At 44.8% G+C, this 18,818-nt stretch overlaps 1 protein-coding gene across 1 annotated transcript; it reads left to right on the forward strand.

Moving 5' to 3' along the window:
- Window positions 1-246: 246 nt before the first annotated feature.
- On the forward strand, window positions 247-17,121 carry LOC143299003 (uncharacterized). Its single transcript, XM_076612074.1, has 5 exons — window positions 247-355; window positions 1,897-3,126; window positions 11,098-11,293; window positions 13,744-13,950; window positions 15,890-17,121. Exons 2-5 carry the CDS (start codon window positions 1,919-1,921, stop codon window positions 16,691-16,693), a joined length of 2,415 nt encoding a protein of 804 aa, XP_076468189.1. The 5' UTR covers window positions 247-355; window positions 1,897-1,918; the 3' UTR covers window positions 16,694-17,121.
- The last annotated feature ends 1,697 nt before the right edge of the window (window positions 17,122-18,818 follow it).

The following is an 18,818-nucleotide window of genomic DNA, read 5'->3' on the forward strand; positions in this document are numbered from 1 at the left end:
GCCGGAGAGAGAGAGAGAGAGAGGGTATTTACATAGACTCACATTGTTTACACACATGTGAGCCAAAATCCACAACGATAGCATCCCCCCACCCTCCCCACAAGTAAAAAACTTGAACGGCAAGTTCATGCGCATGAGCCACCGGGGAACCCGTTGCCTTCATTCTGTCCCCAAACTGGCGGGTCTCCAAACGGGTCAGCGTGAGCGTGCCACGACTTGTTGACAGTGGAGACAGACGAACGAAGCAGACAGATCAGTCGCGTGTTGCTTGACAGTGCCAGGAACCATGAAGCTGACACTTTGCCCCGAGTCCTGGTTCTCCAGAGGCCTTGAACTACTGATAATGTGATACAAGGTATTCAGTCATTCATACACCATTTTCCATAAACTCTGAACTTGGACGCGGCGAAGAAAGCATAGCGATGACCCCGAGAGAGAAGCTTTGGAAAGAAAAGAATGGAAGGGCGACGTCTTTGCGTGCTTTGATTGCTTGCGTGTTTGCTCGCTCTATTCAGTGCCGTTTTGACTGCTGGAAAAACGGCAGGGTTGGGGTATAGGTCAGGTCAAAGGTCCGGTTTTTTCCTCCAGCGATATAATTTATATAGACTCCGGAGCTCCTCATAGTGCCTGAATTAGCATTCGATCTATGCAACTGAACGGGACGTATGACGGCAACGGGAAATAGGATTATGTTACATGTATCAGACAACATCTAGGTATGTCATAAGAACTACTAAAGATATATGAGGAGTAAAATAACGCGCGCGCGCGCACACACACACACACACACACACACACACACACACACACACACATGTACACACACATACATACACACACACACACACACACACACATGTACACATACATACACACACACGTGCGTGCGCACGCGCACACACACGCACACACACACATGTACACATACATACACACGCACGTGCACGCGCACGCACGCACACACACACACATGTACACACACATACACACACATATGCGCGCGCACACACACACACACACACACACACACACACACACACACACACACACACACACATTTTTAATATATACACGTACACTTGTGCATGCACACACTCTCATGCTCTCTGTCTCCCCCCCCCCCCTCTCTGTCTCTCACACACATACACATAAACATGTGCGTACACACATATGCACAAGTGCACACTCATAATATTAATTCTGTACTGATTTATTGAAAAACCCTCACAATTACTGCTTCCCATTCCATTGGGAGTGTCACTGACATATGTAGTTTTGTCACATGATATAGTCTGCACATTTGGACACATTCAAACTGAAACTCTCATTGTCTGTCTCGATGAGAACACTTTGTATATATATATGATTCTGATGTTACTCTTCATGTTTTAATGCTGGTAACAGGAAATATGGCTAGGCATTACTCTGATTCTGTTGACAGTGTTGTGGTGGGGCACTGACTTCAATTCTCCATTTACCCCTCAACTGCTGCTGACAGTTGCATTCGCAAGTGAAAGGCAGTTGTCTCACTGAGATAAGAACGATATTTCATGGTGACTTTGTGTGCATGTGTTTGTGTGTGTGTGTGTGCGTGTGTGAGTGTGCGCGTGTGTGTGCGCGCATGCGTGTGTGCGTGCGTGAGTGTGCACACGCGCGCTTGTGTGTGTGTGTATGTGTATGCATGTGTGCGTGCATGCATGCACATGTGAGAGAGAGAGAGAGAGTGTGTGGATGGCTGTTCATGAGTACATTGGTGTCAATACATGAACTGTGTCAGTGGACTGTGTAGAGAACACTGTGTTGCACTGTGCAAGAATATACATATATGATGTATGTATGCCCATGATTCATTATTGGTATTGATATTTTTTTTTATAAATCTGTCATCTTTTACAGAGTATCTTGAGATTCAGCAGTCATGGAGATCCAGATTCCTGTTGCTGACCAGGACACAGCTACAGAGAGCCAGGTGACTGATCGTACAGACTATTTCTGTCAGCCCACTGATCGTACAAGCTGTCCGACCATTTCAGACAACTGGTCACGAGAAGGTCAGGTATCCACTGCCATCTTGACGTCAAGGTCGCAGGCCCTCAGTACCGTTTCTCAGCCTGCCTTGCATTCTATGGCTGAAACGGATGCTGAAACCGGTGGCTTCATCTGTGATGGAGACGGGTCTGTGGTGCTTAGTTCTGTTGAGGATCCACAGAGCACAGTGGGCAGAGATGCCAGTGTTGTGAACCAGGAGCAGCCCAGAAGTAGTGGAGATGACGGCGTCATGGAGGATCCTCACCACACTGACCAGTCTGAGGGATCAGCAGCAGAAGAACATGCAGGTGGATCTGATGCCACCCGGGGATCTTGTGCAGGGTCTGACAGGCAAGAAGGAGCAGGTGGCGAAGACACTGAAATCCCTTTGGACATGGGACAAAATGACACTTTGGACATGGGACAAAATGACTCTTTGGACATAGGACAGAAGGGTGAATCTTTGGACATGGGACAAAATGGTGACACTTTGTACACAGGACAAAATAGTAACACTTTGGACATTACTGAAGAGAGCATTGCTGAAGCTGGCCTTTCTGAGTTCCAAGAAGCATGTGATGATGATGATGCTGAACCATCGGCCCAACAAAGTCAGGAACAGGATTTTGCTGACAGCTTGGTTGATCAAAACAGTCAAGCATCAGGAGACTACAAGGGTAAGGAAGCAAACCTTGATACACCAGGGAACAAACATAAAGCTGATGACAACGATGATGATGTTGACAAGAAAGAGGAAAGTTCCAGGGACCTTGGAAAGCCTCAGCTGGAAGAAGAAGGCAAAGTCTTTCTGACAGAAAACAACCACCCAGACGATGGCAGTGACATTTCAGACGCCAGAGCAGAGACTCCTGATTGGGCAGAAGACGGAGAGGAGAAGGATGGCGGCAGTGTGTCTGATGAGGGTCAAGGCTGCCCAAAACGGGATTGTCTTTCAGTGACCAGTCAGGGTCGACCCTTAACCCGCAGCTCTTTGCATGAAGACGTGGCCCCCGGTCTCCGTGCAGTTGTCAACACACCTGTCAGCTATTACACCGCTGTGGAGCTGAATGCCGACACTGTGCGAAATGTTGAATCACGGTAAGCTGCTCTTTTCTCTTTTTGTAACGTCGTAGTGAACATGTCATGATAGCTTGTAGTTGCAGCAGTTGGTTTGCTTGTTGCATCAGCTGCAGTGTCTTTGAGTGCCCATCATTCACAGACATAGAGATAATAATTACAAATGTGCACATGTTCACACTCTTGTGCACATGTGAGTGTGCACATACACACATGTATACACATACATCCATGCACACACGCATGCACACACATGGACATGCTCACACACAGAGATGTACATACGCACACATGCATGCACATTTGTGGATAGGTTGGAAAAGTGTGTGGGTGGTGGGTAACCAATTATTGGGGAGGGGAGCGGGATGGCAGTCTTAATTTATTCATTCATTCATTATTATTATCAGTTGTAGTAGTGGTGGTGGTGATTGTTGTGGTAGTAGTAGTAGCAGTAGTAATATCATTGTTGTTATTATTATTACTATTGTTGTTGTCATCCTTATTATTATTATCATCATCATTATTATTATTACTATTATTGTCATTGTTGCCATTATTTATGTATTTGATTATTTAATTGTTCATCTATGTTATAAACTCCCTGATTTATGGGATTATTTATTATTGTAACCTACTTGTTTATATTTGAAGGTCGTTTTACATGTTTTTAGTAATTTTTTATAACAAGTGTGAAATGGAGACTGATGGTGGGCGCTTGGGTATTTGATGCAGCTGAGATTGTGTGCTTCAGAGCGTATGTAAATCAGCTGAAAGGCTTATGTATGTCTATATTTGTACTATATAGGATTTAACTGTGTGCCACCACACCAAGCATCTCCTTTTAAGGACAATAAATTATCTTGTGATCTTGTGATCAATTATTAGGGAAGGGGAGTGGGGTGGGGTGTACCAATTATTAGGGAATGGGGTGGGGGGTGACCAGTTATTAGGGAAGAGGAGTGTGGGTGGTGGGTAACTCCTGTGATCTGTAATACCCAGCACGTCATCTTAACACCTGCCCCTCCTGTGATCTGTAATACCCTGCATGCCATCCACCTGCCCCTCCTGTGGTCTGTAATACCCTGCAGGCCATCTTAACACCTGCCCCTCCTGTGATCTGTAATACCCTGCATGCCATCTTAACACCTGCCCCTCCTGTGATCTGTAATACCCTGCATGCCATCTTAACACCTGCCCCTCCTGTGATCTGTAATACCCTGCATGTCATCTTAACACCTGCCCCTCCTGTGATCTGTAATCCCCTGTACATCATCTTAACACCTGCCCCTCCTGTGATCTGTAATACCCTGCATGCCATCTTAACACCTGCCCCTCCTGTGATCTGTAATACCCTGCATGCCATCTTAACACCTGCCCCTCCTGTGATCTGTAATACCCAGCACGTCATCTTAACACCTGCCCCTCCTGTGATCTGTAATACCCAGCATGCCATCTTAACACCTGCCCCTCCTGTGATCTGTAATACCCAGCACGTCATCTTAACACCTGCCCCTCCTGTGATCTGTAATACCCAGCACGTCATCTTAACACCTGCCCCTCCTGTGATCTGTAATACCCAGCACATCATCTTAACACCTGCCCCTCCTGTGATCTGTAATACCCTGCATGCCATCTTAACACCTGCCCCTCCTGTGATCTGTAATACCCTGCATGCCATCATAACACCTGCCCCTCCTGTGATCTGTAATACTCTGCATGCCATCATAACACCTGCCCCTCCTGTGATCTGTAATACCCTGCATGCCATCATAACACCTGCCCTTCCTGTGATCTGTAATACCCTGCATGCCATCTTAACACCTGCCCCTCCTGTGATCTGTAATACTCTGCATGCCATCTTAACACCTGCCCCTCCTGTGGTCTGTAATACCCTGCATGCCATCTTAACACCTGCCCCTCCTGTGATCTGTAATACCCTGCATGCCATCTTAACACCTGCCCCTCCTGTGATCTGTAATACCCTGCATGCCATCTTAACACCTGCCCCTCCTGTGATCTGTAATACCCTGCATGCCATCATAACACCTACCTGGGCGGCCCCATTGTTTCTTCACTGCAAACAGAGATTGATGAACTCTTTTGATCCTGGAATTTCAAGAGCGTTTGAAATTTTATTAACCTTTTGAGTTTGCTGTATTGATGTGGAGGTGTTTTAAAACTAACCCTGCTGCTTTTATCCTTGTGTTTTTTCCCCTCTTTTATTTATTCAAAAGCTTTTTTTTTTTCTAATCCAAATTTAAACATTATTTCTATCACTCCCCCCACCCCAACTCCCCAAGAAAAACAACCTCTTTTATACTGACCTACACAGTTTTTCTGTAATTCCAGTCAGAGCATTTTTTTCTTTTCCCAATGTAAATGTTATTGTTATTTCTAACCTCATTTACACATTTTTGATTTTCTGTATCACAATCCAAACCTCTGTGTGTGAGTGTGTGTGTGTGTGTGTGTGTGGCTGTGTGTGGCTGTGTTGTGTAGTAAAGTGTACAAGGGGCTCTGGACGAATTTGAAAAGCAAGACAGGAAGAATGCAAGCTGAAGTCTTGAAAGTCATGACTCACACACAACGATGTCCATGAAGAATGAATTGTGATGAGGAGGGGGTGTGGTGGTAGGGGTGGTTTATGGTAGCAGCAAGTGGGAGAGAGGGGTTGCAGGGTGGGGGTAGGGGTTAGGGGAGTGGGGTGAGTGACAGTAAGGGGAGAGAAAACTTGGGTGGTGAAAAAAGCCAATCCTAGCTCCTGCAATGGACCTATCATGATCCAGCTCCAGACAAGAAGGGTGCAGGGGCTGGGAGGTGGGGGTGGATAGGGGGCAGGGCAGTGGGGAGTGTGTGGGTGAGGGTGACAGAAATGGGAAGGGGGGCAGTGGGGAGGGAGGGAAGGAGGGCCAGTCTGATCAGGAAGGGATAAGTCCCTGTGTATTGCTCCTTCGTCTGCGGCCACTGGGTGTTGACTGCCAGTCTTTGGTGCTAAGCGTGTTGTGATTGTGACTCTCTCTCTCTCTCTCTCTCTCTCTGTGTGTGTGTGTGTGTGTGTGTGTGTGTGTGTGTGTGTGTGTGATTGGGATTCCACTTTGTTCCTCCACTGCCATCCGTCCGTCCGTCCTGTGCCTCAGACAAGCTGTGACCAGGGTATGCTGATTTGTATGTGTGTGCATGTGCGCACACGCGCATGTGTGTGTGTGTGTGTGTGTGTGTGTGTGTGTGTGTGTGTGTGTGTGTTAGGTTGTGGAGAGAGGTACACAGCTTGACCACACACACACACACACACACACACACACACACACACACACACACACAACTTCTCTTGGCAGCTATTACACCTGTTTTCATGCCTGAAACAATGTTTTTTGAAAGCCGATATGTGCTGATAGTCGAGTGGCTTTTTCACCTGTATCTCCTGCCACTTTGATGGGGAAACATTTGTTCAGCCTGATTGAGCGTCTGTTTTTTTCTGCCTGGCTACAACTAAGGAGTTTGTCATGGATCATGGACATAACAGTCCAGTTTTCTATTGCACGTATACAGGTGTGGTGGAGGTTTGTTGTTGTTTTACCTCTGCTCAGGTAATTTTGTGTGGTTTGTCTTACTGACTTTTGGTTGAGCAGCTGATGTTGAATTTTGTGATGTTGTAGGGGTTGTTTGTTTGTTTTTAACCTTGATATCGTTTTGCAGAGATGTTGGTCCCTTTGGCTTTCATTACTTGTGTTTCTGCTCACTTCAGTCAGTTGCATGTTTGTAGTGTTTTTCTGTTAATTTGTTGTTTCTTGTTTTTACCGATTTTTTTGCCATTTTATTGACTCACTTGTGTAAACAAAGTGAGTCTATGTTTTAACTCGGTGTTCGGTTGTCTCTGTGTGTGTGTGTGTGTGTGTGTGTGTGCGTGCGCGTGTGTCTGTGTGTCCGTGGTAAACTTTAACATTGACATTTTCTCTGCAAATACTTTGTCAGTTGACATCAAATTAGGCATAAAAATAGGAAAAATTCAGTCCTTTCCAGTCATCTTGTTTAAAACAATATTGCACTTCTAGGATGGGCACCAAAAAAAAATAATGAAGCCTAATTATATGTAAACTGCATTTACTGTTATATTTATATTTTTGTATTCTCTAAACTTGGCACTTTGATGTGATATTCTGACCCAACAACAAAAGCAGTCATTATTATCATTTCTTGTTCAAACAGGAACTTCTTTTGCTTAGCATGGAAGTTTTATTTATTTTGCAAACGTTTTGGTGCAGAGAGTAAAAAAGGGAAATTACTCTGTAATTAATGCTAGGGGACTTAATTTGCTTTAAACTGATCTTTCTCACCTTAAACATTACATTTTGAAATTATACTCAATACATAAAAAGCTTGTGTGTTTTACTCTCAGTCACAAGTGAGTCTTGAAGGCCTTGCCTCTCTTGTTTGATTTGATTTACATGGGGTTTTTTTCTTTGTTGGGTAGGGGTGGGGAGTGGGGTGGGCCATGGAGATGAGGTGATTCAAGAGAGATCTTGGCCCACTTTGCAGTCCATTCTTATTTTGTCTTGATTTTGATGTCCAGTTTCTGGACCCTGTTCTCTTTAAAAAGGGGTGAGTGTTTGATTTTGTGTGTGAATGCATGGTGGTGTGTGGCATGCAAACTGGCTGATACAGCGATAGATATATATCGTTGGTCCAGTAACAGTGGCACGGGGTTTCTTACGTTCAGCTTTAACAGTCACAGAAAATTGAAACTGTATGTCCCAAATATGGTCAAAAGCATTTTGAATAATCAGCCAGTGTGATGACTTATTAATCAACAGTTTTGATATTCACAGACACAAATTTATGCTGGTGTGTAAGTGTGTGTATGTGTGTCTCTGTGGGTGCTTGTGCCTGTGTGTATGTGTGTGTGTGCGAGGGCACATGCATTGTGTGTGTGTGCGAGCGCGTGTGTGTGTACGTGTGCATGTGCGCGCTTGTGTGTGCTCCCACACAGTACACTCACTGTATTGCAGAAAGTAACCCAGTACAGTTGATTCACAGCAGAGCATTAAGACTTCGCTGTATTGCAGAAGGTAACCCAGTACAGTTGATTCACAGCAGAGCATTAAGACTTCGCTGTATTGCAGAAAGTAACCCAGTACAGTTGATTCACAGCAGAGCATTAAGGCTTCACTGTATTGCAGAAGGTAATACAGAACAGTTGATTCACAGCAGAGCATTAAGGTTTCACTGTATTGCAGATGGTAATACAGAACAGTTGATTCACAGCAGACCATTAAGGTTTCACTGTATTGCAGACGGTAATACAGAACAGTTGATTCACAGCAGACCATTAAGGCTTCACTGTATTGCAGAAGGTAATACAGAACAGTTGATTCACAGCAGAGCATTAAGGCTTCACAGTATTGCAGAAGGTAATACAGAACAGTTGATTCACAGCAGAGCATTAAGGCTTCACTGTATTGCAGAAGGTAATACAGAACAGTTGATTCACAGCAGAGCATAAAGGCTTCACAGTATTGCAGAAGGTAATACAGAACAGTTGATTCACAGCAGAGCATTAAGGCTTCACTGTATTGCAGAAGGTAATACAGAACAGTTGATTCACAGCAGAGCATTAAGGCTTCACAGTATTGCAGAAGGTAATACAGAACAGTTGATTCACAGCAGAGCATTAAGGCTTCACAGTATTGCAGAAGGTAATACAGAACAGTTGATTCACAGCAGAGCATTAAGGCTTCACAGTATTGCAGAAGGTAATACAGAACAGTTGATTCACAGCAGAGCATTAAGGCTTCACTGTATTGCAGAAAGTAACCCAGTACAGTTGATTCACAGCAGAGCATTAAGGCTTCACAGTATTGCAGAAGGTAATACAGAACAGTTGATTCACAGCAGAGCATTAAGGCTTCACTGTATTGCAGAAGGTAATACAGAACAGTTGATTCAAAGCAGAGCATTAAGGCTTCACAGTATTGCAGAAGGTAATACAGAACAGTTGATTCCCAGCAGAGCATAAAGGCTTCACAGTATTGCAGAAGGTAATACAGAACAGTTGATTCACAGCAGAGCATTAAGGCTTCACTGTATTGCAGAAAGTAACCCAGTACAGTTGATTCACAGCAGAGCATTAAGGCTTCACAGTATTGCAGAAGGTAATACAGAACAGTTGATTCACAGCAGAGCATTAAGGCTTCACTGTATTGCAGAAGGTAATACAGAACAGTTGATTCAAAGCAGAGCATTAAGGCTTCACAGTATTGCAGAAGGTAATACAGAACAGTTGATTCACAGCAGAGCATTAAGGCTTCACTGTATTGCAGAAGGTAATACAGAACAGTTGATTCACAGCAGAGCATTAAGGCTTCACTGTATTGCAGAAGGTAATACAGAACAGTTGATTCACAGCAGAGCATTAAGGCTTCACTGTATTGCAGAAAGTAACCCAGTACAGTTGGTTCACTGTAGAGCATTTTTATCTCCTTCTCTCATCGCCTTGCCCCCCTGTACCCCCCCCCCCCCCCCCGCCCCCCCTCCTTCACCATTTCTGAATCCTATCTCCATTTTCCTGGTGCTTTTCCCTGGAGTGACAGTACATGTGAACAGATTGTACACTGCTGAGGCGGGCCTTCAGGACCAACAACACTGCATTGTCACCACTGTGATAAGAGTGCCTTGCCTGAGCCAGCTTTCAGTACCAGCCAGTATTGTCACCACTGTGATAAGAGTGGCCCCAGATTGTGTGCTAAGGGGCAGTAGAGTGTCTGCTGAGGGGCAGTTCTACGGTCTGCCAGTGTTCAGTGGTGTTTCCATTGTGCTTCTGGCTGTATGGATTTTGTTACACGGTAACACACCCCTCAGGTTAGGTTAGGTTAGGTTACATTTGTGTGTAACATTAGCACCCACAATGGCTGGTGGGGATAACATTGATTATGGCTTTCTCATCAGGTACATTTATTTATTCAATACTTTCTCAGTTAGGTACTTTTATAATGTGCTTTGTTTGGTTGTATCTGGTGCTAGACCAGCGGGGATGATATGATTCATCATTTTGTCATCAGGTACATTCATGATGTTTTTTTTATTTATTACTTTCTCAGTCTTGTACTTTTATAATGTTTTCATCTATGGCTTTCTGATCACATTAATCCATGCTGTTTTTCATCCATTGCTTACCGATCACATTTATTCATGCTGTTTTTCATCCATTGCTTTCCGATCACATTTATTCATGCTGTTTTTCATCCATTGCTTTCCGATCACATTTATTCATGCTGTTTTTCATTCATGGCTTTCCAATCACATTTATTCATGCTGTTTTTCATTCATGGCTTTCCAATCACATTTATTCATGCTGTTTTTCATCCATTGCTTTCCGATCACATTTATTCATGCTGTTTTTCATTCATGGCTTTCCAATCACATTTATTCATGCTGTTTTTCATTCATTGCTTTCCGCTCACATTTATTCATGCTGTTTTTCATCCATTGCTTTCCGATCACATTTATTCATGCTGTTTTTCATTCATGGCTTTCCAATCACATTTATTCATGCTGTTTTTCATTCATGGCTTTCTGATCACATTTATTCATGCTGTTTTTCATTCATTGCTTTCCAATCACATTTATTCATGCTGTTTTTCATTCATGGCTTTTTCACCACAGTGGATTGTTGCTGTCAGTGAAATCTGGGTCGCTGTCTCTGAGCAGAATAGTGCACATTATGATTTTGATGATATTGATACTTATATAGCATCTGTCTTGGGTCAGAGACAAAGCTCTAACGAGTCTAAGCGCTTTACAAACCCCATGTCTGTGTTCAGAACCATGTCGCATGTCTGTGTTCAGAATCGTGTCCCATGTCTGTGTTCAGAAACATGTCCCATGTCTGTGTTCAGAAACATGTCCCATGTCTGTGTTCAGAATCATGTCCCATGTCTGTGTTCAGAATCATGTCCCATGTCTGTGTTCAGAAACATGTCCCATGTCTGTGTTCAGAAACACGTCTCATGCGGGGGTGGAGACGGCGCGGGAAGCAGCCTTTCAGCGCGCCATGACCCTCATGTCCAGTCGGTGTGAGAGCAAGCAGGAGAGGCAGGGGGGGCCCCTTGGTGCCGGCCAGCACTACGGCTACACCTACCCCCAGTACTTCTATGTGCAGCAGTGCAGGCCTGCCCCCATGGAACCCCTCAAGGTGAGCATCCCTCGCAGTGCCCCTCGCGCCTCTCAAGGTCAAGGTGGCATCAGTGTGTGTGTGTGTGTGTGTGTTTGTGTGTGTGTGTGTGTGTGTGTGTTTAAGTGTGAGTGTGTGTCTGTGTGTGAACAAAACGGAACAGGATTAAGTACAAGTTTAACTGATCAGTAAGTGAATGGATAGCTGGATAGATTGATATAACCAAGTAAAGGATTGGGTTAAAAAAAAACAAAAACAACAACAACAAAGAGAAAAGGAATAAAAAGAAGCAATACAACCAAGTAAACTAATACATAGAAAACAGCAAAGAAACAAAACAACAACAACAACAAAAAAGGAATGAAAAGAAGCATAAATAGAAAGCAAGTAATTAGAATGAAGTGAAAATGGGCCATGTACTGTAACATGATGATGTGTTGACTTATATTGAATCTTTCAAACTTATCTATGGACTGTTATGTGAATATGTCACACTTATCTATGAATTGTTATGTGAGTCTGTCACACTTATCTAATGACTGCCACGTGGATCTGTCACACCTATCTGTGGACTGTTTTGTGAATCTGTCACACTTTATTGTGGACTTTCATATGAATCTGTCACACCTATCTGTGGACTGTTATGTGAATCTGTCACACTTTATTGTGGACTTTCATGTGAATCTGTCACACCTATCTATGGACTGTTATGTGAATCTGTCACACCTATCTGTGGACTGTTATGTGAATCTGTCACACTTAATTGTGGACTTTCATGTGAATCTGTCACACCTATCTATGGACTGTTATGTGAATCTGTCACACCTATCTGTGGACTGTTATGTGAATCTGTCACACCTATCTATGGACTGTTATGTGAATCTGTCACACCTATCTGTGGACTGTTATGTGAATCTGTCACACTTATCTATGGACTTATGTGAATCTATCACACCTATCCATGGACTGTTATGTGAATCTGTCACACCTATCTATGGACTGTTATGTGAATCTGTCACACTTATCTATGGACTGTTATGTGAATCTGTCACACTTATCTGTGGACTGTTATGTGAATCTATCACACTTAATTGTGGACTGTTATGTGAATCTGTCACACTTATCTATGGACTGTTATGTGAATCTGTCACTTATCTACTGACTGTTATGTGAATCTGTCACACCTATCTATGGACTGTTATGTGAATCTGTCACTTATCTACAGACTGTTATGTGAATCTGTCACTTATCAACTGTCCGTTATGTGAATGTCACTCTTAATTGTGGACTTTCATGTGAATCTGTCACACCTATCTATGGACTGTTAAGTGAATCTGTCACACTTAATTGTGGACTTTCATGTGAATCTGTCACACCTATCTATGGACTGTTATGTGAATCTGTCACACTTAATTGTGGACTTTCATGTGAATCTGTCACACCTATCTATGGACTGTTATGTGAATCTATCATACCTATCTATGGACTGTTATGTGAATCTATCATGCCTGTCTATGGACTTTTATGTGAATCTGTTACACCTGACTACTGACTTTTGTGAATCTGTCACACTTACCTACTGACTGTTATGTGAATCTGTCACACTTATCTATGGACTGTTAAGTGAATCTGTCACACCTATCTATGGACTGTTATGTGAATATATCACACCTACTTAATCTATGGACTGTTATATGAATCTGTCACACTTACCTACTGACTGTTATGTGAATCTATCACACCTATCTAATCTATAGACTGCTATGTGAATCTGTCACACCTGTCTATGACTGTAATGTGAATCTGTCACACTTAACTGTGCACTTTCATGTGAATCTGTCACGCTTAACTGTGCACTTTCATGTGAATCTGTCACACTTAACTGTGGACTTTCATGTGAATCTGTCACACTGAACTGTGCACTTTCATGTGAATCTGTCACACTTAACTGTGCACTTTCATGTGAATCTGTCACACTTAACTGTGCACTTTCATGTGAATCTGTCACGCTTAACTGTGCACTTTCATGTGAATCTGTCACACTTAACTGTGCACTTTCATGTGAATCTGTCACGCTTAACTGTGCACTTTCATGTGAATCTGTCACGCTTAACTGTGGACTTTCATGTGAATCTGTCACACTTAACTGTGCACTTTCATGTGAATCTGTCACACTTAACTGTGGACTTTCATGTGAATCTGTCACGCTTAACTGTGCACTTTCATGTGAATCTGTCACGCTTAACTGTGCACTTTCATGTGAATCTGTCACACTTAACTGTGCACTTTCATGTGAATCTGTCACGCTTAACTGTGCACTTTCATGTGAATCTGTCACACTGAACTGTGGACTGCTGTTGTTACCTGCCGTACTTTTCTGCTGACCTTTTGTTATGAATGTGTTGTGCTGATCTATGGACTGTCATCGTGAATGCGTCACACTTACCTTTACCTGACACATGTTGTGGCAGGCTTGGAAAGGTTACCACGGCAACGTGTACTTTGAGCCGATCCACATCTGGAGGGTGGGAGGAGGGCAGGGAGAAAAGAAGGGAGACAACCCTCCCCCCAGCGCCGTGTCGCGCAAGTCGTCAGGCAGCCGCCGCACCACCCTGACGGCCAGAACCAGGTCACAGGTCATGGTGCCGGCACACACCACAGGGGGCAGCGACAGTGCTGTGAGTGACTGGTGCAGCTGTGGTGGTGGTGGTGATGGTGATGGTGGTGGTGGTGGTGGTGGGTAGTGATGGTGGTGGTGGTGGTGATGGTGGTGATGGTGATGGTGGTGGTGGGTAGTGATGGTGGTGATGGTGGTGGTGATGGTGATGGTGGTGGTGGTGGTGGGTAGTGATGGTGGTGGTGATGGTGGTGGGTAGTGATGGTGGTGGGTAGTGATGGTGGTGGTGGTGGTGGTGGTGATGGTGGTGGTGGTGGTGATGGTGGTGGTGGGTAGTGATGATGGTGGTGGTGATGATGGTGGTGGTGATGGTGGTGGTGGTGGTGGTGATAGTGGTGGTGGTGGTGATAGTGGTGATGGTGGTGGTGATAGTGGTGGTGGTGGTGATAGTGGTGGTGGTGGTGATAGTAGTGATGGTGATAATGATAGTGGTGGTGGTGGCGGTGATGGTGGTGATGATGGTGGTGGGTAGTGATGGTGGTGGTGGTGATGATGGTGGTGGTGATGGTGATGGTGGTGGTGGTGGTGATAGTGGTGGTGGTGGTGGTGGTGGTGATAGTGATGGTGGTGGTGATAGTGGTGATGGTGGTGATAGTGGTGGTGATAGTGGTGGTGGTGGTAATGGTGGTGGTGATAGTGATGGTGGTGGTGATAGTGGTGATGGTGGTGATAGTGGTGGTGGTGGTGATGGTGGTGGTGATAGTGGTGGTGGTGGTGATGGTGGTAATGGTGATAATGATGGTAGTGGTGATGGTGGTGGTGGTGATGGTGGTGGGTAGTGATGGTGGTGGTGGTGATGATGGTGGTGGTGGTGGTGATGATGGTGGTGGTGGTGATGGTGGTGGTGATGGTGGTGGTGGTGATGGTGGTGGTGGTGGTAATGGTGATGGTGGTGGGTAGTGATGGTGGTGGTGATGATGGTGGTGGTGGTGGTGGTGATGGTGGTGGTGGTGGTGATGGTGGTGGGTAGTGATGGTGGTGGTGGTGGTGATGGTGGTGGTGGTGGTGATAGTGGTGGTGGTGGTGATAGTGGTGATGGTGATAATGATGGTAGTGGTGGTGGTGATGGTGATGATGATGGTGGTGGTGATGGTGGTGGTGGTGATGATGGTGGTGGGTAGTGATGGTGGTGATGGTGGTGGTGGTGATGATGGTGGTGATGGTGGTGATGGTGATGATGATGGTGATGATGGTGGTGATGGTGGTGATGGTGATAGTGGTGGTGGTGGTGATGATGGTAATGGTGGTGGTGTTGGTGATGGTGATAGTGGTGGTGATGGTGATGTAGGTGGTGTGGTGGTGGTGATAGTGGTGGTGGTGGTGGTGGTGGTGACTTTGGTGGTAGTGGTGATGGTGATGTTGATGGTATGATGATGGTAGTGGCGGTGATGGTAATGATGATTGTGGTGATGGTGATGGTGGTGGTGGTGGTGATGATGATAAGAATGATTATTATCATGATGAAGATCATCATCATCTATGATAATGATGATAATGATGATGTTAATGATGATGATAATAGATGTATTTGCATTTAGATATTCAGAGAGACAGAGAGAGAGAGAGACAGAGAGAGACACAGAGAGTTTTCATACTGCAAAGTCATCAAATTCATGACACATTGTCATAATTGGATAGTGTCTTCATTTTCCTTTCAAAAGATGTAGGTTGTGTGTACTTGTTTAGCAGTTTGCATGCTAGAATTCGTTTTTTTTTTATTATAAACCTCTGTTATCAAAGTATCCCTTAAATAGACTTGGCACAGAAAGGGTTAGAATTCATTAATGCTGAAGTAATTAGAACGATCATTGGTTGTTTTGAAATGGAAGAAGCAAGAATGAACAGTTTTTTTGACAAAAAGGGACAGGAACAGTTATCTAGGTTTTCTCAGCGACTTACAGAAACCCCTGAAGAAACAGGCCTCCTTTGCGGTGTTCCAGGCCACAGGAGACGCGGCACAGCAGTCGCCGACCCGTAGCATGACCCGCGTGACCTTGAAGCGGGATCAGAGGTCGGCGAAGAGCGCGGTGAGCTCGAGCTCCATCGGGGTGCTGTCCCAGCAGCACGGCCTGTTCCTGGACCGACAGGCAGTCACCCAGCCCCACAACTCGGCCATGCAGGAGGAGCTGCAGGTCATGGAGAGGCAGCAGTCCACGGGCAGCCTCAACATCCAGCCACGGACCCACCCCCCACCTGGCCACAAAACTCCAGGACGGGATGGGGGGAACGAACCGGGCCGAGCCACGTCCAGGCGTTCGGGAGCCCGCTCGGCCAAGTTTGACCGTATCTGCCGCGGGTCAGTGGCGCACAAACTGCGGCGTGCCAAGAGCGGGGGGCTGCTGGGGAACAGCCTGAGCAGAGAGACGGCCAGGCAGCGGGGACACCAGCCCTGGGAGAGGAGCACGGCCTCCAGCCCTCAGCTGATGGTGGTGGGTGACCGCTTTGCGGCGGGCTCCTTCATGTCGCCCCTGCTGCGCACCCAGACGCAGTTCTCTCTCAGCAGCCAGCGCATGACCGTCAACTCGCCAGACCTGTACGGGGCCTTTGACCGCTTGCCTCCCCTGGAACAGGTGCGGATCAGCCTGCGCCACATGGACACGCACGGCGAGGAGGGGCTTGGCAGCAGAGTGTCCTCCCCTTATGGTGCGGGGACAGGTGTGGGTGTGGTGGAGGAGCTGAAGCCGTTGGTGAAGTACAGCCCTGATGTGAGGGCACAGTTCAGCCAGCAGGTCAAGTATCACTGAACACACAGCTCACACAGTGCACTGGGTTGTGCTGTTTCACTTTCACTTTCTCAAGGAGGCATCACTGCATTCGGACAAATCCATATACACTACACCACATCTGCTGGGCAGATGCCTGACCAACAACATCATAGTTACCCAACGTGCTTCGTCAGGCCTTGAGTGCATGCATATATATATTTGTGCACCTATCAGAGTGTATTTCTGCTACAGAACAGAGGACAACACTCTCATTGCCTTGGGTTCTTTTTCAGTGCTGTGCCAAGTGCATGCTAAACACGAGACCTGGGTTTATCATCTCATCTGAGAGACTAGACGCTCAGTTTGACTTTTCCAGTCCAACTTGGGAGAAAGAGCGGGGTTCAGACCCAGACCCTCACGGACTGTCTGTATTGGCAAAGGAGCATCTTAACCATTCTGCCACCTTCCTTTTTTTGTGTGTTCTTTCATATTGTATTACTTTGTATTGTATTGCATTACTGTTTTGTCACAACACATTTCTGTGTGTGAAATGCGGGCTGCTTTCTCAGAGGGAGAGCGTGTTGTCACAGTACAGTGCCACCCTTTCCCTGTTCTTCCTGTAAGTGTAGTCCTTTTGATGTCAATGTGGACTTTTCTACAGATTGTTTTCAGGGTCAGCCTTTTGTTTCCGAGCATAAGACCTTGGTTTGTTGGTCATCAGTTTAATGTCTGTTCACAAATGTGATTTTAGACGGGACCTGGGCTTGTCAGCTCATCCTTACGGGTAGCACCAAAACAACAGGTGTTGAGGTCTGTTGGAGGAGGGGGGGGGGGAATAAAAATCCTGGTCCATGTATGGAAGTCAGATCCATGGACACTCACTGCCTAGTGGGGTGGGTGAATCACCGCTAGACCACTGCTCCACAGAAGTACAGCAATAGCACGGCTGCCTGTGGGGTAGAATTTGGGGGCGGGGGGTATGTTTACATTGCTGTGGTTCAAAGAACACCAGAGCAGGTGTTCTCCTAATGTGATATGATTATCTTGAGATAACAGGTGTTCAATATCATTGATTGTGATACCGCTGCATTTCTGCAGAAAATGTTTTAACTCAGGAAGAAAGATGTTATAATTTGAATTTTAAAAAAAAAAGTTTTGAAATATTGTTGTTTTTTCAGTATTCCACCCCCGAACCCCCCAAAAATTTTGAGTTTTCTGGTATTTTTTTTTTGGGGGGGGGGTGTTGAAATGTTATCCATCATGGTATCAGGAAAAAAAGAATATGAAAGTGACATGCAGAAAACATTTTAGAATGTATATAGTCAGTTCAGTGAATTCTGTTTCAAGGGGGTTAAGTATGTTTATAATTTGTGGAATTCAGCTTCAAGGGAATTAATTTGATATTTGTAATTACTGGATTTGCTTTTTTTGTGTGTGTGAGTTTGATGTTTCAGATCAGATCTTGAACTTCAGGGTGATGGTTTTATCTTTTGATTTAGTCTTTTTTTTTCTTTTATGTGTGTATGTGTGCGTGTGTGTATGTGTGCATGTGTGTGTGTGTGTGTGTGTGTTTTCACTTTGGGATGACATAGTTCATGAGTGTGGCTTCAGATGTAGAAATGAGCAATGTCGCTCAAGGCCCGACCAACACCTTGGGTTCATGCACCGGTCAGGCATCTGCTTTTTTGACTCACTTGTGTAAACAAAGTGAGTCTATGTTTTAACCCGGTGTTCGGCTGTCTGTGTGTGTGTGTGTGTGTGTGTGTGGTAAACTTTAACATTGACATTTTCTCTGCAAATACCTTGTCAGTTGACACCAAATTAGGCATAAAAATAGGAAAAATTCAGTTCTTTCCAGTCATCTTGTTTAAAACAATACTGCACCTCTTGGATGGGCACACACACAAAAAAATAAATGAAGCCTAATTATATGCAAACTGCATTTACTGTTATATTTATATTTTTTGTATTCTCTAAACTTGGCATTTTGATCTGATATTCTGACCAACAACAAGAGCAGTCATTATTATCATTTTTTGTTCAAACAGGAACTTCTTTTGCTAAGCATGGAAGTTTTATTTGTTTTGCAAACGTTTTGGTGCAGATAGTAAAAAAGGGAAATTACTTTGTAATTAATGCTAGGGGACGTAATTCGAATCTGGTT

Source organism: Babylonia areolata, chromosome 24 (assembly GCF_041734735.1).
Source record: "Babylonia areolata isolate BAREFJ2019XMU chromosome 24, ASM4173473v1, whole genome shotgun sequence".
Lineage (NCBI taxonomy): Eukaryota > Metazoa > Mollusca > Gastropoda > Neogastropoda > Buccinidae > Babylonia > Babylonia areolata.